Here is a 24,175-nt window from a genome sequence, read left to right as displayed (position 1 = left end):
TTTGGGATGGTGGGATAAGCTAATTTGAAATGCATCAAATTTGTGCTCAGTCCACAAAGATCAGCCGCCAGGCTGAGGGAGTGAGACAGAGACCTAGCCAGGTGCCCTGAGCATGGGGAGGGAGGGTGGGACGTTATGTCCCATACCTGGCCATGCCTAGGGCAGGCAGACAAGGCAGGGGCTGTGTGACAGAGACAGCAGACAACGTATCAGGGCTTAGGAAATGTAGTTTGGAGTGGGTATGAGGAGAACTGGGAACATGAGGAGGACAAGAAGCATTTGCTGTAGGAAATCAGGGCTGGGGGATGGAGAGCCTGGAGATGGCAGTGGGTGCTGCTCGCAGATCAAGAAGAAAGCTGGATGGATGCCTTCTGGCCACTTGACCACAGGGGGAAAAACAGGAAAACTCCCCCATTTACCTAATTCAAGAAGGGAGGAAGCTTGCCCAAAGTGACCTGTACCTCATTTGAGAGGAAACTCACACAAATTAGGAGGCGGCAAACTACATTTAGCTGCGTTTAACCTCTGTTTGTTAACCTCATTTAATCTCGCCGCCTCCTTCTCAGTCTGGAAGTCAAAATACAGCATCAAGGGAAGCATCTCTGCCTCCCAGGGGCTGAGCATTCTGGGCTCGGTGTTCGTCTCACGGAGAGCCCTTCCCTCCCCGTCCTTATTGCTGCAGTGGGTTTTCTTTGCGGGTTCCCTTCTCGGAGCGGGGGATGACGGAGGTTGCGGCTCCCCTGGCGGGGCCATCCCCTCCTTACCACTCAGCTGCGGTAGCTCCTCTGCGACCGCATCCCTCCCCCACTGCGGGGGAAACTATGCACGGGCACTGAACTGCCTTTATTTAGGCCGGAGCGGTGTGTGCGCTACAGGGGGGATTTCTCCCGGTTTCCCTTTTCCCCTGCAACGAAAAAGCCAGTGGCCGAGTAGGGAGGGAGCGGCTGAGCTCCGAGCTGTCCGATGCGCTGCCGGGGAGGGAAGAGGGCGAGCACTAATGAGCTGCGGCAATCGGAGCGGTGGCATTTCCTGGCGGGGCCGGCGGCGGATGCTGACCGCAGCGGCCGTCACCGTGCCCCGCGGCACCGGGCGCACGCTCGCATCGCAGCCGCCGTGGGCCAACGCGGCCCCGACTGCAGCAGCAGCGCTGCCCGCGCCGTGGAGGCGACTCGGCGGGGGTCTCCGCAGCGCCCGTCGGGGGCGGGGCGGGGAGGGTTGACGCCGCAGCGGGGGCCTCCGCGCAGACCCCGTTGCAAGGCAGGTCCTGCCGCCGCCTCTCCCCTCCCCCGCAAGCCCGGTGCGGACTCCGTCACCGCCGCAGTGCCCCTGCCGCCCCGCACGCGCCCGCCGCACGTGAGCGCTCCCGCCCGCGGCCCGGGCGGCGCGGAAAGTGTGTCACTGGGTGAGGGGGGCGGGCGGGGGCGGGGCGGAGCGCGGCGGCGGGGCGGAGCGGGGCGGGCGGGCGGCGGTGCCGCACTCTGCGCGGCGCCCGATCGCTTTTGTTGTAAAGGGCAGGGCGGCGCGGCGAGGACGGGCAGCATCCGCTGCTCTGACAGGAGACAGCGCGGCCGCCTCTCGCCCGCCGGCTGCATGTAGCGCTGCATGCGTCGGGGACGGAGCCGAGCAGACAGCGACCGGGGAAGGACCGCGCCGAGCCGAGCCCAGCGCTGCCCAGCCGTGCCGGGCCCGGCGGAGCCCCAGCGCGGCGCCGGCCCTGCCCCTGCGAGAGGGGGCCGCCATGGAAGTCAGCGCGGGTAAGCGGCGGGGCGGCCGCTGCCGGTCGAGGCGGGGGTAAGGGGGATGCGGGGTGGAGTGTCTCCGCGGGGACGCCCCGGCGGGCCGGCCGGGTGTAGGGGGTGCAGGCGGGGGGTCGTCCGGGGCGCCGGGGGGCGGCGGGCGGCGGCACTGCCCGGCCCCGACCCCGCTGGTGGCCGGGACGGCCGCGCGCCGCCTCACATGGACCCGCCGGGCGAGCCATGTGCGCCCTGTGTTTACGTTCCGCGCGGCGTGCGCGCTCATTGGCCGTGCGGGGCGGTGACGCGCGGATTGCATAATAGTGCCGGGGCGGCGGCGCGGGGCGGCGAGCGGCGCGGACACGTGAGGCGGGCGGGCGGCCGCTGTTTTGGTGACCTACATTCGGGGCGGCGGCGGAGGGGTGCGCCGGGGACACGTGGGGCCGCGCCGCCGCTGCGGCGCCCGTGGCCCCGCCCCCGCGGCGCGGGGCCGCGGCGGAGCGCGGAAGGGGGAGGGGGCAGCACCGGCGGTGCGGGGAAGGGAGGGGAGGGGAGGGCAAGGGAAGGGGGGAGGGGGTGACACGCTCTGCGGCGGGGGCCGGGGGGGGCGCGGGGCCCGCACGCGTGTGGCCGTGTGCGGCGACTGGGCTGCCCGCGCGCCCCGCACGTGGACCGGCCCGGTGCGCGGTGGGCGGCGTTGTGTAACGGGGCGGGGGCGGCCGGGGGCAGGGCCGGGCACGGCAGCGCCGGGCAGGGCAGCGTCTCTCCGGCCCGGTGCCGCGTGACAGCGGGGCAGCCGCAGCCTCGGTGCGGTGCTGGTCGGCGGGCAGGCGGGTGCGCGCACGGCGGCAGGACGCGGGCGGGGTGACCCCGCTCCCTGCGGTCCTTTCTCCTTTGTTAAGGAGAGCGCTACGCGCTCTCGGGGCGCCAGGTTGCTCCTGCTGCCACCACCGCCGCTTCTGCGTTCTCGGAGCTATGTGAAGCGGTTTTTAGTAGCCAGTTTTCGCCTCCTTCCCGCCTCTGCGTCGCTACGATCTCCTGCATCTCTGTGTAAATGAAATATCTGCAGGTTACGATGCGTCTTCTCCCCTGCCTCCCCATCGAAGTCAGTCCCTGCGAGGTGATCCTGTGAAAGGCCGAGAGTCCTTGAACATCGGAAGCACAGCTCAGCGTAGCCAAGAGGACTTGTTTTGCCTCCCCAACCCCGAGTCCCACCGGTGTACTGACCAGGGCTGCCTTATACCCGAGCACCCCTTGCTGCAGGGTACCAGGAGTGTGTGTGTGTGCGCACATGCACACAACGGGGATCACAGCTTTTCTGCTCTTTGTTTGGAGCAGTCACCCTTGTGCTGTGTATAGGGTTCAGCTTTTAACTGCAGATGAAACAAAAATAGGATTAATAGAGAAATGTAACTTCTAAACTCGCAAAAAAAACACCCCAGTGGGAATCATGACTGTGTCACAGAGAAGACTTGCCAAGCTGTCTAGGATGTGAGAGCAGCCCAGCTATCCAGGGCTCCTTAGGCATTCTCAAGCCATGGGGTGAAAATCTCCATAGGACATCCACTTTCCATGCTCTCCTGTGACATTGCTGTTACCTGTGAGGGAAGAGACCATATCTCTTGATGAGGCAGGGTTTAGAGCTAGCGGGGAGAGGTGGCAGCCTGGAGAGACGTGGAGTTCCCCACAGGGGCCATGTTTGCGTGCCCAGCTCTGCCCCTTCCAGATAAGGATGGCGCCTGCTGAGAAACCCGGTGCCTCCTTTGGGCCATGTGAACTGTGAGCTTTGGCCTGGCACCTGGCACAGGCACGTGCGGCGACGGGATTGCGGGGCCTTTGTCAAATAGGTGATGTCCTAATGCCAGCACGGCTGGTTGACCCTGTCTTCTCCTCATGCCCTTGTGCAACCCATGTGTATGTTGCAGCTCTCCTTTCTACAGAAACCTGATCCTGAAAGTGTGCTACACTGTGCGGAGGATTTATTGGGAAGAAAAAATAAATATCAGTGTAGGAACAACGGCTGTGGTGGGGAGTGGGGGCACTGGTGTCCAGGAACGGGAGGTGTAGTCTATGCGTACAACACATCTCACAGCCACTCACTTTGACTTCTGCTCCGCTGCAGCCCTGCCAGGGGCTCCTCAGCTGCATGCTCTGTAGGGTGTTGCTGGCGGTTTCCTTGGTAGAAAAAAAGAAATGTTAGACAGGAAATGGGGCACTAAAGGTGCTGCAGAAATTCTAAGAGGGCTCTTGGAGCTGATCAAAGTAATGAAAATGTGTAAGGCAGAATTTCTAGCTGCAAGCAGTGATATTTCCAGGGTTGTATAACACTGCTGCCTAACAGGCATAGCAGCCTTTATCTGTGAGGAGGCAATGTCTGATATAAGGGGCTACAGCCCTGGCCTGACATGCCAACCCTCTTCCTCGAGGACTCTACTGTCACCAGTGTTTTTTTTTTCCTCCAGAGGAAGCCAGTGCATGGCCATTTTAAAGTTTTTAGTTCTTATTAGTGCGTGGAGTCACTTGCTGCAATGTCCCAAGCCGCCTGCAAAGCAGCTTTACAGGGTGATAAGGGAAATAACAGAAGATGCTGAGTGTCATTTATTTAAACAGTTGCGTGGATTTTCCTGTTAAAATTTTTGTGTGAAATAGCAAATGTTTTTATACTGTCTTTTGAAATGCTGAATCTTGGAGACAAATGAAGTGAAAACAATTTCTCTTGCTTACAAGCAAGAAAAAAGAGCCTGTGAAAAGCCAGAGCTGCTCCCAGGTCTGCCTGAGGACAAAAAGCTGTTTCATCTGAGGGATTCTCAAGTGTGTCAGATTGCAAGATGCGGCAGGACAGAGACTGTTTGCAAATAGCATCCTGGCAGCCAGAGTTTAGCTGCTGCTAGAAAGGCTGCAGAGGCTTGTGGTCGGATAAATGGTGTTCAGTAGGCTAACCGGGCTGCAGCACTATTTTTTTTCTCTTACCCCCTTCCCTTCTGCATCGTGAGCACCTCCCAGCCCTTCCTTTCTGTGCCTCTGGCACGTAGCCTGTGTGAAGTCTTTCTCTCTGCCCTATTTCTGTCCCTAGCTCAGCTTGTTTGCATTCTGACTCCACAGCGCTCTAAGATCCTGTTTTTGCTGTGGCTCCAGACAAGCTCTGCTCAGAGGGTGGCGAGGGAAGCCGTCCCTGTGGCACCTCATGCCCTCTCCTCATCCTGCCAGCACTGTGACTTGTTGCTCTGTCTTTTGGTTCTGCTGTTTCATCTCAACTTGGATCAGAGGAGGCTGTTAGGAGACAGGGATGGGGCAGATGAGGAGGTCAGGCGTTGAAAACAAATGGAGAGGAGCAAGCTTGAGGGAGGGAGGGAGAGAGGGAGGGAGGGAGGGAGGGAAAGAAGGAAAGGAGTGAGCCTGGGAACACGTGATGGCTGTGTCTGGTGGTGCTGGGTCACGGCATGGCTCACATGGCAGTGGTGCATGTCTGCTTGTTATGTCACTACGTACCGCCTTTTTTTCTTGCCTTAGGGGGTGTGATAGCTTACATCAGCTCTTCAAGCTCGGCATCTAGCCCAGCCTCATGTCACAGCGAGAGCTCAGACAGCGGTTTCCAGTCGTCCTCTTCGCCTGTACCATCTTCTCCGACCAGCTCCTCCTCAGAAAGCAGCTGCCACGGCCGGAGCAGCGAGGGCACTGATGGGGCACCCAAGAGTGATCGACTGGAGGAGACCATTAAAACAAACCAGTCAAGTGTTGCTGGTTTGACAAAAGGCCACAATGGAGTCACAAGTATGTTTGGTGTCAGTTCTGGAGTCTACCATTTTCCCTTTATATATTGCAGCCTACTATATTACAAGCGGCTCCTCCATGTGGCTTGCTATGAAGGCACAAAGCCTCCATCTTTATCTTTTTGCCTTATATGCATGGTAATACATATGGTATTGCCGTAGAAGTGCTGATAGATGGAAGTCCCGTTGGTGCTAGCTTCAAGCAGTCCATACATACAGTCCATCTTTACTCCATATTTTCACCAGTGAAAAGTGTTCTTAATAAAAATCAAACACTTGTTTAAAAAGATGTAACAAAGTAAAGGTTATAGAGGTCAGAAATTGCCTTCAGGAGTACTTACAGAGCTGTCTTGCAAATCTAGTTTCTCTGTTTTTTTCACACTCCTACTGCTGCCTTTTCAGCTTCCCTCCCCCTGCATTTCTTTGAGGATCAAAATAAATAAATTGCCAAAGCATTATATTATATTTACACAGCTGTAGCTGGGACCTTTATATTTTTTATTCCAATTCTTAATTTGTGAGTGTAAAAACCAAAGCCTTTACTTTCATTAAAAAAATTGCTAGCAACTAGGTCTTTGGTATCAGGGAAGAGGTTCCTGAAGGTGAAACCTGTTGTGAACTGTTCAGGTGGGTCGATAGGTAGATAGGTAACACTTTTAGCTTAGTACTAGCTTTGTTTAAAAAAAAATAAATTGTGGTTTGATTCTCTTTCAGAACCTTAAAAAGAAGTTTTATTTCCTCATTACAAATGAACCCCAAATTTAAAATAAATTACTTTTATGGTAGAATATGGTTCTGTGAGAGTATTTCCAGCTGTCTCTGTTGCTCACTGTTAAGGTGACTTGGTGGTTACTGAAGCCACTGGTAAAATTTCTGTTGGCTTTAGTGAAACCAATGGCAGGCCAGCACTTAGGACTTGCAAAATAATCTTTACCGACAAGCTGAGATAGAATAGGTGCCTATCTGGATGTGCACTCAAAGGAATAATCTTTATGTACATAGATGTGGCTCAGTTACCAGTCCTAAACTGTTGGCTTATAGGTAGAGTGTATGGCTTGTTTACAGTATATAATAAAGTGTTCTTTAATATTTCTGTTTTTAAGAAAAGATGTTTATTCTCTGTTGGGAAACTGTAGCTTTTATATGGGCTTACTTGTCCTGATGGAACAGATTGAGGCCACTTTTGTGCCCTACTTAACTCAATGGTTCTTTTAGAAGTGCATAAACGTAAGCAGACTTTCTACAGTTGAGTGCAGTGATACTGTGATTAGAAGTCTGGTGAATATATGCTCTCCCCTCCTATTTTGTTCAGTGCTTCATGTTTGCCTGTCCTCCCACCTGCCTTCTCTGCTGTTAAGGATTTTTGTACATTCTTCTTGTGTGTTCCTCTGGTGTTTTGGGGTTTTTTTATTAGTTGAAGTGACCTGACGTATTTTTCTTGTTAGTTCTGGTTTTAATAGGTGGAGTTCTTACAGTTGTCTTTGGTTTTCTATATCCATGACTTTCTGTTCTGATTCTAGAATTTAATGGCATGGTTCTCCTTTGCAAAGTCTGTGGAGATGTCGCTTCAGGATTTCATTATGGTGTTCACGCCTGTGAGGGCTGCAAGGTGAGCTGTGTTTCTGTTCACCTTTCTACTAGGGAAATGCTCAAGTTCTCCCCACAGGGGAAAAGGGGTGATCACCATAAAAAAAAATAGCAGCATGCTCCTCTGTTAGACTTAAACCTGAGAAATTTTGTACACTGTATAATAAGCTGTAGGAAAAAGGAAACCACTTAGGCTGGAAAATGCTGTGTATTGCTCTGCAGCGTGTTCTGTATTTGTCCCTTGTCCGATCCTGCCTGACCTGGAGTGAACGGCAGAGGACAAGAGCTGGAGACAGAGGTGGTAAGGACCATGTCACCCAAGACATGTGAATGCTAATTGCATTAAGAGATAGTGGATGTGTGTTGTCACCTGGACAGGGACACTGAAGAAGACGGCTTTGGAAAAGCAGTTCTTTACCACAGGTAAAGCCAGAACTGGGTCTCGAGTGTTCATGCATCGGTAGATTTGTGTTTTCTGGTATTGTAACACTAAATGTTATGTTCTGTGAAAGAGTCTGTCAACTTAAGGGTTATGTGGAAAGAACCACCTTTGAAAGTCATATGGTGCAACAGAGTGGTTTTGTTGCCAACTATGGAGATTGAAGTAAAAAGATCTTATTTTGACTTTCATCTTTGCGCTTGATGTCATAGGAGATAGAAGGCATATCTTACACTTTGTCAGGACAGTGATAGAGATAATACTGGAGATATTTGCTCTTAGGTGCTGACTGTGCAGGGAACAACTTAGTATCTTCTATAGTTAGAAGTCATAACTAGTTTTTGTTAAACACAGATGACACACGAAGGCAAAGTATGTCATGAGAAGTAGCAAGTTCTTTAAAATCACTCGGGACTGATGGCTCTGAAGCAGCTGATGAAATGCAGTGACGTTTTCTCTGCTTGTGGAGAGGTGAATCTTGACAGGAGGATTTGACATATGCTGTAATAATAGTTGTGGGGTTTTTGTTTGTTTGTTTACAGGGTTTTTTCAGAAGAAGTATTCAGCAAAACATCCAGTATAAGAAGTGCTTGAAGAATAACAACTGCTCTATAATGAGAATGAATAGGAACAGATGCCAGCAGTGTCGTTTCAAAAAATGCCTGTCTGTTGGGATGTCAAGAGATGGTATGTTCCTCTTCTGAGCAGTGATACTGAGAGGGAATCTGCCGCCCGCCTCAAAACCGATTGCTAAGGGTCTTAACGGCAGAAAACGCAGCCAGCCCTATTGTCAGGGTCAAGTTCCCCATCTGAGAACATCGAGATCAGTTTGCCTTCTTGCTCGTGACTCTTCCTGAGCTGGTAACAGGATACCAGCTGCATAACTGTCCTGTCTCCAGAGGCTGCTGCAGTGGGGATGCGCTGCAGCACACTGCTGGTGGGATGGTTCTTACAAGAGTCTTAGTTTTGTTTTACTGAGTTAATATTTATAGATGTATCCTGCCAGAATCTGAACAAGACTCCTATATTTTTGAGGTTTTTTTTTGTTTTGTTTTGTTGCTTTTTCAGTGAAAGTGAATTCTGCCCAAGCTAATTGCCGTTATCATTATAGAGCCTAAAGAGTTAGCATTGGGTGCAGGGAGTCAGCATATATCTACTCTTTTTTTTCTCTTTGTTTTCTTTTTTTCTTGAAGAGAGAGGGAAGACAAAGAGCAAAGGATAATGTTGAGCTGTGTCTCAAACCACCTTGCTAGCAATCCATTCCTTGTGACTTTTTTTAGAACGTAATGCTGAAAGCATCATTTGCTAAGTCTGCTACAATGGACTGTCATGAACCAGAACTCTTCCTTCTGTTTCACTTTTTAATTTTCTCTGGGTGTTTGTTTCACAAGAACTAGGAGTCTTGGGCTGTTAATAATTTAGTGGGTGGAGTGTTAGAACTGATTTAAAATAATTGTTCTGAGTTCTTGTTGTGCATAGGAGTTATTTCATCCCCTAGGCACTTGTTAGCCCACAAGGTTGCACCTGCTATAATGAAAGAGATTTAGTTACATTAATGATGGACTACTGCATGAACATAATTACATCAATCGAAACTAGTTTTAAGCCCTTGTAAGGCTGTGGTTGGACAGGATGGTAGAGGCAGTCCTAGATTCCCTAGGACAGGGTCAAAAGGGCTGCAACCACAATGATGCCTAACCCCTTGCCAGCAGAAAATGTACTTGTCAAGGCACACTTATCAGGAAAATTTGCCAAGGTAAGTTTCATTCAGCATTGTTTCTCTTCATTGTTTTGGCAAGTTGTGTAATTGGTCCACAAGGAGCTGTCTTGTAAGGACTTGTGTTCAAATATGATATGAAGTGTGTTTAAATTCAGCTAATTGTCAGCTCGCAAAGTTGTACTGATTTTATCGATCCGGTCTTCTAGCCTGAGAACTGTGTTTATAATCCATAGCCAGGTTTGTAGCAAAAGGCTTTAGAGATTGTGTGCTTTTGAGTTGGCTTCTCCACGTGCAAACAGCAGCATGTAATTCATATCTCGTGCCTATCCTGTGCTCAGGATGCTCCTTGACTCAGTGATAATACACCTGCTGTAGTATAGGTGAAGAGCAGTTAAAGTCTTCCCTTAAAAGGCAAGGTTGTTGGTTGGGGGGTGTGTTCTGTGTGTGTGTGCATGCTGGTTTTTCACTCTGGTTTGATGCCTGTGTCTGCTGCTAGATTGTCAGGACTGACTGTTTTTTCTTCTCCCTGCTTTTCTCCGCCTTGGTAGCTGTTCGATTTGGCCGTATTCCCAAGCGTGAAAAACAGAGGATGCTCATTGAAATGCAGAGTGCCATGAAAACCATGATGAACAGTCAGTTTAGTGGTCACTTACCCAATGAAGCACTAACAGAACATCAAGATCAAACACCTCAAGAAGACCTTTCCTCAAAGCCCAAACAAGAGCGAGAAACCATCAAAAGCCCTTCTCCACCTCCTGGCGCTGACATGGCTAAGGAAGAAGTGATCGGAATGGTCACCAGGGCCCACAAAGACACTTTCATGTACAACCAGGAGCAGTCCCAAAACCCAGCAGAGATGATGCAGCCCCAGAGTGGGGAGAGAGTGTCGAAGAATGCTGAGCAGTACCTCTTGAGCAGCGAGCGCTGTGTTGGTGGGCTCGGTGGCCCTCAGTACCCTGACAGCGAGCAGCCCCTTGGGGGACAGTACAAAGGGAGAAGCACGATGCATTACCCGGGTGGGCCCAGCGTGTGCTTCACAAACAGCCACTGCATGAACTTCACCGGGGGTTACGCTCAGCGGCTGTGTGACAGGATCCCGGAAGATGGCTTTTCTCCAAACAAGAACACCACTTACTCTTGCAGCACTGGAGGAAGAATGCATCTGGTATATTGATATCAATTGTTTGATTGCACTTAGTGAAAGGTTTAGTGATGGGTGGGATCTAGCTATGCGTCTTTACTCAGTGAAGCTGCACACAGATGACACAGCGGCTGAAACTTCATGTGGTGACACTGATAGCACAAGTTGTGGTGAAGGAGGCTGATGGCTGGAGTTGTGTGGAGGATCCAAAGTCGTACCAGTGAAGGGGTTAATTGGCTCTGTTTTTAGCAAACTGAAAGCAGACTAACATCAAAGAGCATTGGTTGAAGAAAGTTCATGGGTTTTTTAACTGGCTTGATTTAAAAATGGAAGTAGACATTAGGAGTTTATAAATTCCCTTCTTCACTCAATTCCCCTTAAAGACTTCATTTTAAAATAGTCTACAAAGTCAGAGATGCTGATTTTTTTCTTAAAAGTAGTCAGAGGAAATTTCTGGGGTGAAACCTGAGGGCTAGGATTTTTCAACCAAGCTGTCTGCACCCCTCGCTAGTGTGTTCAGAAATCTCTCTTGCTGGGTAGGCTGGTTTTTTTTGGGGTGGAGTTTTGTTTTGTTTAAATGGAGATAGGCTGATTCTGTTACAGGCAGTGTAAAACACAGGCTTAATGGGACCTACAGGCTATGCATCATTTTCCCCTAGAACATCTGATCCGAAGAGGTGGGAGGAAAATGCACAGCTGAAGCAGTTGAGAGTAGTACAGGGTCTTTTCTGTAGTATGTACACAAGTGAGGCTCTGAACACACTTCTGGGTCCTTTAGATTACTTTGCTAGAGCATTTTCTCACTGGATTCTTTACAGAGATACTTCCTATTCTCTTGCATATGGATTTTGTTCTTTTTCCTTTCCTTAACAGGTCCATCCCATTTGCCTTGCATCTGCTGTTTCTGTGCCACTAAGGCAACTGGTTCTGTAAGCCCCTTAAAATAGGTTGTTCTTCTATTTATCACTGGAACTGCCTGGGATGAGAGGACGTAACATCCTTGTTCTTATCCTGTGCTCCTGTAGAGAGGCGTGAGCTCCTGACCAGCTTTCTGGAGTACTTGAGCTGCTGGTGTTTGTTCCTTCCTCCTAGTTTGTAAAGATTCTTAACAAGTTCTTGAAGGCCCCTGAAAGTCTCCACTCAGTGAAGGAGGCTGTCTATTTTGATGCTGAATTTCCATTTTTTTGTGGTTTTATTCATTTGTTTTCTTCTTTGTGTGCTGGATATATGGACCATGCCAATCCCTAGCAAGCTTGGACCTCAATTGCAGACTCTGAGCACCACACCATGGCAAATAATAATCATTCCCAACCTTTCTTCCTTGCAGGGAAAGTGTGTGGAGTCACTGTAACAACAATCCTGGCACTTCTGAGAAGGAGAGGTTAGACCTGTCAGTATGAGCAGACAGGGAGCAGTGCTGCTTGCAGAGGCCCAGATAGTCCATTTGACCTGTGTGTAGCAGCTGCAGGGAGGTTTAACACCGCCAATGGCAAGGAAACAAGGAGTCCAACAGAGCACTGCAGGCCCCTGCCGTGTCGCTGATGTGGAGGAGGGTTTTGACAGAGAACCCCATCAGAGCAGAATCTGACCAAAATGAATCAGTAGCAGTAAGGAAGTATGATTAGGTTCTGAAACAGTATGGAGACAAACATTCCGGGGTTTGATTTTTTTTCACTCAATAATACTCCCACAATCAGAAGAGCAGAACAGAGAATTCCTCTGAAGAAAGCTATGACTGCAAAACCCGATTGCTGCTTCCATTGGAAGCCTCTCAGAGTTTGAAGAGTGAATGATGCTCTTAGTCCTATGCTTTAGTTTTAGGTAGTGGTGCAAGAAGCAGGGAATTGGACTTGATGATTCTTATCAGTCCCTGCCAACCTGAGACATTCTATGATTCTCTGACTCTGGGGCAGTTGTCTCACAGGACAGCTTAGACATAACACACAGGGAGAGAAAGTGTCAGTTTGCCCTTGGAACCAAGTGCCTGGGAGTTACAGTAAACTATCCTAAGATGAAAAGTTAAGGTGCTTTTTGTGGCCAATTCAGAGCAGGGTGCTGAATCAGAGACTCCTTATTTTCACAGAGTTCTGTATTTTTAACAACACCTGTGTGAATTATTGGAATGTCATGGACAGAGCGGTGGTTAGTGTCTGCCATGCTTCTGATTGTATGCCTGGACCTTTCCTTTTTGCCAAAATACTTGATGATTTTTCAGTTTATGGAAAAGGTCCTCCTCTACCCCACAATTAGTCATTTGGTTTAGGGCCTTGTCCTCAGACACGTAAATGACACTTCACACAGAAATCTGCAGTTATCTTCCTTGTGTTTTGGGGAGAGCTCTCCACATATTGACCACCCAATTAGGAACTGATATTTTTGGGGGGAAAAAAAAAGAAAAAAACTGACCCAGAAGTGTATATCCATCTATGTCCATATTGTTTGCCCTAGCTGCTGCCAAATACATACATACACACGCACACATGCATATATACTGTATAGACCTATGTACATACTGTATGTGTACATACGTGTGTGTGTGTGTGCGCATATATATATATAAAACCGTTGAATGGGAAATCATAGAATTGTTATGGTTGGAAAAGACTTTTAATATCATTGAGTCCAATCACTAACCTCACACTGCCAAACCCATCACTAAACTCTCAGCAACTCATCTATGTGTCTTTTGAGTATCTCTAGGGATGGTGCCTCCACCACCTCCCTGGGCTTAACAACCCTGGTTCCAGTGCTTAACAACCCCCTCAGTGGAAAAGTTACTCCTAATGTCCAGTCTAAACCTTCTAAATCTTGGGACTTTCCATGAAAGGAATTGCTAAGCAATTAGCAGATTCAAGATGCCCTGCAAAAGCAGCATAGCTCCAGGGAATTACTGATCTATGCCAGTGTTTTCTCTTTGCTTTGCTGGCATTATGCAGGATTACACAGACATTTTAGTATATTTGTGGGGAATAGTTAAAAGAATTGTTGTCCTTGATGATGACAGGTGAAATGAATATTGAAAGGTTTAAACTTCGTGAGGAGATGTAAATTTTAGAAAGCAGAACTGAAAGTATCTGAGTGTCTGGTTGGGTTTTACAGAAGGAATTTATTGGCGGTCATCCCTGGCTGATCTCGCTGTAATGGATTCAGACTTTCCTACAAAATATTGCTGTATGTTTCTGTAAAAGGAAGAGCATTTTGTCATCTTGTGACAGAGCAAAGTTGGAATACCAGTTCTTTGGTCCTCCTTCAGTCATACAAATAAAGGCAAGGAGAGGAAAGTTGCTCTGGTAATGAGGGTGTAAACCTGTGACTCAGGAAACCAAGGCTTGGTTCCTTGCTCTGATGTTAACACCTTTGTCACCTGAATCACTTCATTTGCATGCAAAACATGAAAGATGTATGAGAATGGCAGTAGTAGTGACTGTGAGATTACAACTGATTGATTGTGAAATTGTGATTAATTGTGAGATTACATGGATAATATAAACAAGAGAAATCCAAATGTCAGACATGAGTGACGTCAGGGAAGAATAGCATAACCTAGATTCTCAAGTCTTTCTCCATAAACAGTCTTGGTGGTTTTTTTTCAAGGTCAGGAAATTTAGAAGCAGACTGCTAATGGACTGCTGTGGGGCTTTTATTGTTTGTTGTTTTTAAAGGGAGGGGGAAGAAATCTAGTTGCTTTGGGAAATGACTGAAGAATACTGGTGTTTTCTTTCTCTGTGTCATTATCACAGTTTTTGAAGACTAAACCTGCTTCTTTCTCTATCAGTATTTGGAATTATATCTTTAAGAGTTGTTTTCTGTGTATATCTTGTAAACATCAGGTCTGCCCAATGAGTAAGACTCCTTACGTGGACCCAAACAAGTCTGGCCATGAAGTCTGGGAAGAGTTTTCCCTGAGTTTTACCCCTGCAGTGAAGGAGGTGGTGGAGTTTGCCAAGCGCATACCGGGTTTCCGAGATCTCTCGCAACATGACCAGGTTAATCTTCTGAAGGCTGGGACCTTTGAGGTGAGACCACTGTGTGTATAGTGCAGATCTGAGAATCTGTGCATCACTCTGACTCCCTTAAGAATTAAAATAAATAGAAGTGGGTTATATTGGGCAGCATCAGTTTGTTTGTGGAGCTTTCCTGAAGCTGACGGTGTCCAGTGCTGCTGTTTGGTTGAATCTCAATGAGCTTCCCTCTTCCCAGTAACTCAAAAGTGCTCAGCCCTTTTCCCTGGTCATTAACAAATGACTAATGAGGAGTTTCTCGGTTTTATATAGCAGTGTTTACATTGATAGTTACCTTTGCTTTGCCTGGAGAGAAGCAGACTGCATCTGGAAGGGTGGATAGTTTAGCAAGTTATGTATTGACTTTTCAGTTTCGTAGAGGAGTGTATTTGTCTGTGCTTTGTATGTCCTTCCTCTTGTTCCCTGCCAAAGCCAGACCAGTCACCACTAGCCTTTGGTGGCAACTGGGGGTTGGTGAAGCCTCCATCTCCAAAGCAGTAACACCGATAACTCCTTGTACTGCTGCAGCTGTGTAGGTACTGTGTACCAGCTGAGGCCTGGCTTGCTCTGGACTAGTCCCACCAGTTAATTATGTCACCCACTTACGTGCATGACAGTGTGTGTGAATCGGTGGTGTTAAATTGAGAATGATACCAGAAGGTTCAGTGCTGTTTTACAATTGGTGACCTTCACTGGGAAACCTTTACTTAAGTTTTTAGTTGCTCTTCCAGTCTCTTGTATCTGTTGGAGACTGTGAACATTCTATTAAACATTTGGTTGTGAAGTTTAAACGGAGAGGGCTAGAGGAGCTGAAGTCTCAGATTCAATGTTACTGTGCTTCTCGGGGAGAGCAGAGGTGGTGATGCTTTTGCTCTTGTTTACTTGATTTATTATTTCAAAGAAGGATGCTGGATTTCGTAGCTTCCTGAAGACATTTCTCTTGTAATGTGTTGGATCTTTTATCTGCACTTACACAGCTGGGTTCTAAAGCGGATAATTGTTGGGTTGGAAGGTAGAAGTTACAGACTGGAAGACTTGGTGCCCAGAGCATGTCAGTTTATTTGTTTCTTCCATTTTGCTGTCATGTATTTTCTGCCGTTACACTTAACTCTTGACCTTCTAATATTCATCTACAACTCCCATAGCTAAGGGCTGTGTTCTCACTTGTTCAGCTGCAGCCTCTTATGTTGCTGTTCACGTTACACAAAAATGTTGGTTCCTTCCTCTGTACATTGCCCTCAAGGAGAGTGGAAAACCAGGCTTGAACTGGTGTTATAATGTATAGTCAAACCTTCATGCTTTGCAAGAAAAATATTTTATCTTGGCCTTTCTTCACCTCAAGCTTTTCTCAAGCTTTATTCATATGCCTTATTTCCAGTTACAAGCACTGCTGATAAGGTTTCTATAACCAGTGGAATTAGTAATAATTTATGCTGGCATGCTTATCCCTATTCACTTATTTATAAGAAATGTTAATTACTTCTGTTAATCACCTGGTGCCTGTAGTTAAAAGCCTATATGCCATTTTAACAACAGAAAAAAAACACCCCAAAAATAATGCTGCAGAGCAGTGGGAAAAAATCCCAAAACAAACCACAAAACCCAGCAGGATTAGTGAAATAATTGTAATAGAGGTAAAAGCATCTTGAAAGCCTGGGGTTTTTACAAGGTAATTTCTGTCTTCTGGGTAACTAAACTAGGTTATCCCAACATCTGCATGTTAATAGAAGAACATGAGTAGAAGGACTGCCTCTGAGCTTGTTTTGGCTCCCTTGGGCACCAGTATGTGGCTGTCTTGGCACTGTGCTTACCAGCAGCTTGCATTCAAGGAGTGCTCATTCATTTTGGGATGAGGAGACACAAGGAGACTATATTGGTGCAAAAGTGGCATAGCTATATGTATTCACATGCTTGTGGGCTTAATAGCCCTCTTAGAACTGGGGGTACTGGGGAGCTCAGTATATCATGGTAGCACTTGCATGGCTTTGTATGGGAGCCAGCTCAGAAACAGCAGTGAGCCCAAAATAAGGAACTCAACTGAATTTGAGTGAATGCTCCCCCACTTCCATAAGCCCCCACTCCAAGTGTGGTGGATTGTAGAGCTAACAAGACCCTTGAATCTATTGGGATAGTGACTCAGTTTCTCCACAGACTCACAAGTTGCTAATTTGGCTGCAGGTGGTGAAGTGAGCAAGCACTTGTCTGTGGGGAGGTTTTTACGTGCTTATATTGCTATGGTCAGGTGATAGGGTTGATGAGGTCCATCCTCAGTATGCATCAATAGGAGTCCAGCTTGAAGTAAAACAAGGTGAATTAATCATATGCTATACCATAGTCTAAAACCGTTCTTCCCTGGGTTGGAAAAGTGACATTGAAATCTACAGGTGAGGTCTTTGCCTTAGTATTAAGTCAACACAGCTCCATGGGCTTTGAATATCTGCATTAATACTTCTTGTTCCTTGTTTAAAGTTCATGTTTCCAAAGGCCAGTTCTGTAAGGGGAATACCATTTAGAGCTGAAAGCTTGTTGAGTACCTGGTGTGTCCCTGCTGATGCACCAATTCAGCTTTGTCTGTCTGCCCTTTGTCTCCTTCTGTTGTATTCTGAGGGCTTCTGCGCCTACGTTTCTGCCCTCTGCAATTATTGTTGCGAAAGGACATATAGCTTAGCTGACAAGAGTGAGTAACACAGAGTGCTCACGTGTCCATCAAGATGGATGCATGTTATTTGACTGTTAAAATTGAGGAGCAAGTCATGTAATGTGCATGAATGGTGTTTGAATTCTCAAACATTCTCACTTTTTTTAATAACCCTCCTTTTGTAAGCTTGTCAGAAGCACTAGGCTTTACTGAAAACCTGTCTGTCATCTAGAGTAAACATTTAATTAATGCAGTTATGTAGGGTGAGTGAGAAGAGACGACTGTCACACCAAGAGATTACAGGCAGTCTGAAGTTTTAACCAGTGCCACTTGGTTTGCTTTCTCCAAATAAGAAGGCTGTTCTTTTCAACTTAAACCTTGAAATTGTAAATAAGGTTGTTGAACATGAGCAAGTGAAACTTTACAAGCCATTCCAGAGGGGAAACATTTCACAGTCCGACTGAGAAACCACAAGAGAAATTTCAGCCCAGAGGGGTAAGTTCAGCACATGAACAACTGCTTACACCATAAGGATATTCACAGCTACAGACCAGGTGCTGTTTTAAGCCCTGCTTCCCTGCCCTTCTCAAGGGTGTACATGTGGCTCCTTTCTACCAGAGCTCATTAACATTCCTGTGGGGACAATGATGCGGCATGGTACTTTCCTAAAGAATGCCTAGTGGGCCAGATCATCAGGTGGTGTAAATCAGCATTGTTTCAGCGAGCATCTGGTTCAGTACCTTTGTTTTGCTCCCTGTAAGTGTGGCCAAGAAAACCTTTCTTTTAGTGCTCAGTGTGCCTTTGGCTGTTCGATGGCTTCAGCAAGTTGAAATAAATACTGGCATATTTATGAATGGCATTGTCTTTGTGGCTCAGGCTGTCAGAGGCTCAAACTTCAATTTTCCTCCCTTTTATGTGCTGTAGCCCCTCCCCTGCATCCACTGGCTATTTTTTCCACTTGTTTGTTTCTCTCAGACTACTGGACCAGAGCTTGCACAGTGTTTTACAGCTCAATAGCATGCTGACAGTTTCTGTGTAGAACGCTTGTATGGCAGTTAATGAGACAGTTTGAATGAAGTTAAAAGGTGTAATTTTTTTTTCCTTTGGCTTTTCTAGCAACCCACCTCTGTTTATCTGCTCTTAATGTTCTTTTCTTTCTTTTGCCAGGTTTTAATGGTACGGTTTGCATCTTTGTTTGATGCAAAGGAACGTACTGTCACCTTCCTGAGTGGAAAGAAGTACAGTGTGGATGACTTGCATTCAATGGGAGCTGGTGATCTCCTCAACTCAATGTTTGAATTTAGTGAGAAACTAAATGCCCTGCAACTTAGTGATGAGGAAATGAGTTTGTTTACAGCGGTTGTCCTGGTATCTGCTGGTAAGGAGACAAAGTTAACTTGCACTTTTGCCAAACTTTGAATGTGGCTCTCTAGCAAAACAGTTCTGTTAAGTGTATGCCCTGGTATTTCACGTCTGACAGCAATTTAGTAGGTTCTAAGCTACTAGCAGCCTGTAATTTACTTTTTTACATACGTGCTTTTTCTAGGATTGCCTTTTAGAAAAAAATGAAACTGTGGTCTTACATTTTCCTACTACTTCCCATAAAATGCAAAAATACATCTCATAGCTGCCCAGTGGCTGTTCAGAAGCCATTTGTCTGACTCACCTACATTTCAGAGGACAGCATCAGTGAAATTACTTCTGACTTGCACAGCCTAAGTCTTGGGATAAGGTGGTATTTTTACTTCCAGGTATTGTCATTGAAGTCTATTGCGTATCTGACTTAAGTCTAAATCCAACAGTTTGATCTCTGCCTATGTCAGCAGGAAAGCCCTATTCATCTGCATCGTGACTTCTTGCTGCTAAAGAAGTGGTCTGCCAATCCACTAACGTCCTCACTGGCCTCATGTCTTGTTTCAGTCCCTGGATACACAGAACACCCTGGCCCAGATTCAAAGAAGGATTAAGCACCTACTTCTGTAGTATTATCTAAAGCCCCAACTTAGGCACATTAGCTCTGCATGTAATGCCTGGAATACAGGTGCAGAATCCCTGCTTGCTGGGCAAGGAGCTCTCTAGAGGTAGCTAGCAGGAATGCTAGTAGTGCCCACCTACACAGCAAGCCAGCACTGAGGGCCCACTCCTTGAGTGAGTGCACCTCTTCCACGTGAGTGGTTTGGAACCTATCAGGCAGGGGCATCTCAAGCATGGTGCTGTAGGCATGTGATCTCTAAACAAGGTGTCACAGTTCAGTCTAATAGCTTTGTGCATGGCCTAACTGAAATGCATCGGGTGAGGTGCAAACCTCTTGAGTTTGCCCATTACCACTGCTTACAGAGGGTGGTACTGAGTTTGCAAAAGCCAGAACGAACGGTAGCATGAAGGAAGCATGATGCTGCAGCCTGTTAGGGAAAATGGTCAGGTATCAGAGAAAAACCTGGGGTTTTAGTTATTTTTTCAGACTCTACTTTACATAATTTATCTTTCAAAACCAAAATTGATGAAAACTGGACATGACCTTTAAAATAAGGGCTGAGAACCAGGCCTCTTCCCTCCCCATGCAATGTCATGACTAGACTACAGCCACTCTTCTTGCCTACTCAGCTGCTGGGCCCTAGAATATTACAGTCTGTGCCACCTGTTTTGAATGTAAGCGGATGTGTCTGTTCTGTTAAATGTGCTTCTAGCACAGAATCAGCCCCCTGTTCCACCTTTTTAGCTATTGCTCCAAGTAGGGCTTAGCTTAGGGATGGTCTGTAGCACATACAGCATGTAATGTCAGAGCCATGCAACAGGACAAATAGAGGAGGTGTTTGGTATTCAGGCTATTGCAGGTGCTGAGGATTTTTCAGATTATAACTTTTGATACTATTGCTGCCTGATTTACCTGCTTTGTGATCTGATCTGCAGGCTGATCACAGCCTCCTGGACATCTTCACATAATAATACTGTTAGGATTTTATAAAGTACAGCTTCATTAGTCTTTCAACATTTGGGCCCAAACTTGAATTTGTATTGTATTCCAGACACAGTAGTAATCTCAATGGTCCCCGAGTCCAGCAGTTTTCAGATCAGCTTCACTCTGTAGCTTGCAACTGAATTGAAATGCTGCAGTTATTAGTCACACAAGTGAGTAATTGTGCAGGTTTCACACTTGAGCAGGTACAGAAGAACAGAAGTGTCCCCAACAGAGCTCCCAGGGAAGATGCTGAGAGCGCAAGGGCTTACCGGGAGGACAAGGTGCCTGTGTGTAAAACTGAAGGATTGTGGGCACCTATTTATTAAACAGATCTTGAAAGAGACATTCCCAGCACCCCACCCCTTAAGGAGGAGTGTGACCCAGAGAATCATTCCTCATAAGGTGGAGGCGGAGGAAGAGCTGAGGAACAGCATCAGAGAGCATGATGTAGAGATGCAGGCAAGGCAAAAGGTGCCCTAACTGGAAGAGGAACCAAAGGTGGAAGAATTAAAGCCAGTAAGACTTCTTCATCTCAGAATTAAAGGTACTGAAGAGAAGACTGAAAAGAAGATAGTAGTCAAGATTCGTGTCTGTTCCAGAAGCACTGCACTAGTTAAAACATTTTAAAAACCACATTCATTTCTTTAAAATGTGTTTTAAAAAATGCCAATGGGAAAAAAAAATGTTTGTAAGTCTCTCAACAGTGTTAGTGGGGAGAACACTTGTCAGAAGTGTCTCCACTTAACACTGGATGAATAACCACTCTTACTAGGGATATTTACAACATGCAGAAAAAGGAAGTGGGAGTAGCAGCAAGGATTGTGTTAACTGGATACACCTTCTTGCTTTGGTGTCATGTGTCAAAGAAGGAAAAAGCAGGGCCTTACAGTGAAGATTTGGGAGTGTTTATGGTGGCGCTGAATTACCTTGGCACCATTAAAAAAAACCTGAAAGAACACATCAACTCTGGCTTCAGTTGTCTGGATGTGTTGAAGATGGAAGGGAGATACCAAGAGGATCATGGGCACTGAGGAAGGAAGAAGCAAGGTGGACGCAAAGCTGAAAGAACGTGGTTCAGGCAGTTCTAGAGACCAGATAATGTCTTAACTGATGATGGTACATTGTGGTAGAAGAATATAAAATACACACATTCTATTTTTCTCTCTTATTGGGATAATACTAACAAAAACTTCTGCTGGCCACTGGAAGCAACTGGAAGTAGAGTGAGAGGGAGAAGAAAGATTTGAACTAATTGAAGAGAGGAGGCTACTGTAAATCACCTGAGACAGCCTGGAAAGACTGGACTGCCACCTTCTGCCTTCAGAGGCAAGACAGTACTGCTGTCACTCTGCTTTGCAGAGCTCTTGAGAAACCCCATCTGGCATATTCTGTGCAAATGTTGTCATTGTCCCTGCTCAGGAAAGCAAATCTAAAAAAGCAGGGAGCAAGTGGGATAGATAGTTTAACAAATGAAGGCAGAGGCACATCTCTTTAGTCGTGCTGTCTTGGAGAGCAGCTATCACACTTCATGGACAGTCTTCATGGAAGTGTGGAATTAGTGCTAATAAACATTGTTTGCTATTAGTCAAAGTTCCTAATTGTTAGAGTAGAAGATTCTGGAACAATATTTCTAAAAGAATAAAAACACATTAACTGTTTCAAGATGAATCCTGATGTGGATTGTATAGTCACAGAAGGATTGGAAGGGACCTTGAAAGATCATCTAGTCCAACCCCCCTGCTAGAGCAGGACCATCTTTTTCCTGTAATGATGGGAACTGCACCGACTAGTCCAGGAGGACTTCCATGACTATTCACCTGAGAAATCTGATTTGATTGACACTGACAGCATCAGAAAGGGATTCCCACTCTGTCTGTAAGATCTGACTCAGTGCTACTTGAGAAAGCTGTTGTCATTCCGTGTCCCAGTTCTGCAATGAGCTTAAGTACATGTGCACATCAAAGCACATTGGTGCTTGTCTCCATCGTTCCTGTATATATGTGACCTGCTGAATTTACATGTTGTTGAACAAGAGAGGCTACACCTTGCAAAAAACAACTACTCTGCATGGTTATTGGGGGAGATGTTTTGCTTAAAATTCATCCTTTTAAGCTGCTTCCTTAGGTTCCACCTAAGGATATCAGGCATGTTCTTAAATACAGCTCTCTTGAAAGAGATGCCTTGAGTGCTGGGTGAGTGCAGTATGTGAAAGCCTAATTTTTTTCTTGGTCTTGAAGTTCTAATTTTCTTTCTTAGCTGGGAATTTTTGGGTGAATTGTATTTCATTTTGTAAGGGCTTCAGAACATACTCAGAAATAGTGCCCAGTCACATCAAGACTTGTAGTCCCTCAGGCCCTGGGGATCCCACTGTGTAGACATAAGTGTGGCTTGCCCTGTGTGAGGTTTCCTCATCAAACAGGAACCTTCATTTTAAGGTTGGAGTTCTGTGTACAGCCTTCAGAAATGTTTTAAACTTTTTCCTTTGTGTTCCCTTTCTCTCCTTGTATTAAAAGTTGTGATTCAGCAAAATAGTTAAGTGCATGCTTCAGTCTCTCCTTTTCTGGAAGCATGACTAAGTGACTACCGAAAAGGTCATTGGATGCTGCCAGTTCAGCATGAGCTTAAAACTTTACAAAGTTGACAGTAAATGATGTTTGAAAGGTATTTGGTGTGTGGATTTGAAACATCTGACATAAATATATAAGTGTTTAATTTTTCTTATGCTTTTTAATTTAGTGATTCTTGCAGTGGCTTTATGTTGCAAACTATGTTTTCAGTATTTTTTTTTCTTTTTTTTCCCCCCTCTCTCCCCTCCTTTTTTTTTTAATCTTCTCTCTTTCTCTCTCTCTCTCTCTCTTTCCCCCCCTCTCCCCCCCTCTCTCTCCTTCCCACCCCCTCTTCTCTGTAGATCGCTCCGGAATAGAAAATGTCAATTCTGTGGAGGCACTTCAGGAAACACTAATCCGTGCATTAAGGACCTTAATAATGAAAAACCACCCAAATGAAGCCTCTATTTTCACAAAACTTCTTTTGAAACTACCTGATTTGCGTTCCTTAAACAACATGCACTCGGAAGAACTCTTGGCCTTCAAAGTTCACCCGTAGGCCTTTAGGTCTCATTTGTACTTGGGACTTGCCTCGTGTTAAACTGTTTTGTGCTAAAAATATGTATTTATACAGTTGTACCACTTGTTGGAGAAAGCTGAGGGACTGTGAACAGTTGATAAATGTCCCATGCCCAGGCAATAAGACGTCAGCAGGTGCTTTTGGCCAAGGGCAGCGTGGCGCCAGGAGTCCTCCCGCAGGCCCAGGCCCCGCTGTGCCATGCATCTGCCAAAGGCATTGCTGTGAGGCCAACTACGGATGGACTGGTCTTTCCTTTAGAAAAAAGAACCACCACTGCCCTCTCATGTAAACTGACCACAAAGTAGCTATGTATGTGCATACAGAGCATGGAATGGGGTGGGAACAATCCTGCGCTAATAGGAAAATGGAAGAGTTGATTTAATTGGTCTTTCACTTATCTTATAGATGTATGTCTGTGTGTCTTGGTAACTCACTCATGGTTTCACTGGTGTTATTCCATTAAACCCAATGGAATGGTTTCAGCCTGCACCAACTCTTCACCAAGTGTGTGTCCATGCCATGTGTATATAATATAAATAGCTAAATAATGAGTGTTTATGGCTATATAAAGTACAGAGTTGTGTGTATATATGTGTATGTATATAAATAGTTCTATACATAAAGTATACATATAATTTCTTCACAATATTTTAAGCTGTGAAGGAATTTAAACTTACAACAGAAGGTGATCTATGGAAAGAACCAAATAGATGCACTTTGCATATTGCTGAACGAATTATCTGAGCATTTCTAATTTTTAGAAAACATCAAATTTGCATTAATATGCTATGTTTGTTAATTTAAAAAAAACAAAAAAAACCAAAAACAAACCAAAAAACCAACAGCTAACGAAGTGGCACCAGAGGGGCAGAGTCAGATTCAACTTCTGGAAAGAGTTCATAGAGAATCTCAAATGGAGATGGTTAGTTGTGACACTAATGAGATTGATTGTCCATTGCCACTGAGGTCCTTAGGTTCTGACAAAGGTTAAAGAAGCATCAGATGCTCTTCAAAGACTTCAGCACAGCCAGAAAGAAGCTATCAGATGAATGACAGCATCT

The 24,175-nt window shown here is 46.2% G+C and overlaps 1 protein-coding gene across 2 annotated transcripts; it reads left to right on the top strand.

Moving 5' to 3' along the window:
- The first annotated feature begins 1,451 nt into the window (after window positions 1–1,451).
- Window positions 1,452–23,603, top strand: NR1D2 (nuclear receptor subfamily 1 group D member 2). 2 transcript variants are annotated; one of them, XM_061996265.1, is made up of 8 exons: window positions 1,452–1,754; window positions 5,244–5,504; window positions 7,024–7,112; window positions 8,072–8,216; window positions 9,798–10,414; window positions 14,221–14,406; window positions 18,197–18,407; window positions 22,897–23,603. In XM_061996265.1, exons 1-8 carry the CDS (start codon window positions 1,739–1,741, stop codon window positions 23,091–23,093), a joined length of 1,722 nt encoding a protein of 573 aa, XP_061852249.1. In that variant the 5' UTR covers window positions 1,452–1,738; the 3' UTR covers window positions 23,094–23,603. The 2 variants fall into 2 exon arrangements, with proteins under 2 accessions (XP_061852249.1, XP_010194577.1); XM_010196275.2 differs by lacking the exon at window positions 1,452–1,754 and having other exon boundaries at window positions 5,168–5,504.
- Window positions 23,604–24,175: the final 572 nt, after the last annotated feature.

The sequence above is a fragment of the Colius striatus genome, chromosome 5 (assembly GCF_028858725.1).
Source record: "Colius striatus isolate bColStr4 chromosome 5, bColStr4.1.hap1, whole genome shotgun sequence".
NCBI lineage: Eukaryota > Metazoa > Chordata > Aves > Coliiformes > Coliidae > Colius > Colius striatus.
This window is presented reverse-complemented; position numbering and strand designations above follow the sequence as displayed.

What these genes read in the sequence shown, in the direction of transcription:
- NR1D2 (XM_010196275.2), top strand. Translation starts at nt 5,174, where the DNA reads ATGGCTCACATGGCAGTGGTGCATGTCTGCTTGTTATGTCACTACGTA. An exon ending in AGGCCACAATGGAGTCACAA is followed by an intron (nt 5,505 to 7,023) that starts GTATGTTTGGTG and finishes TTCTGATTCTAG; the next exon opens with AATTTAATGGCATGGTTCTC. An exon ending in ACGCCTGTGAGGGCTGCAAG is followed by an intron (nt 7,113 to 8,071) that starts GTGAGCTGTGTT and finishes GTTTGTTTACAG; the next exon opens with GGTTTTTTCAGAAGAAGTAT.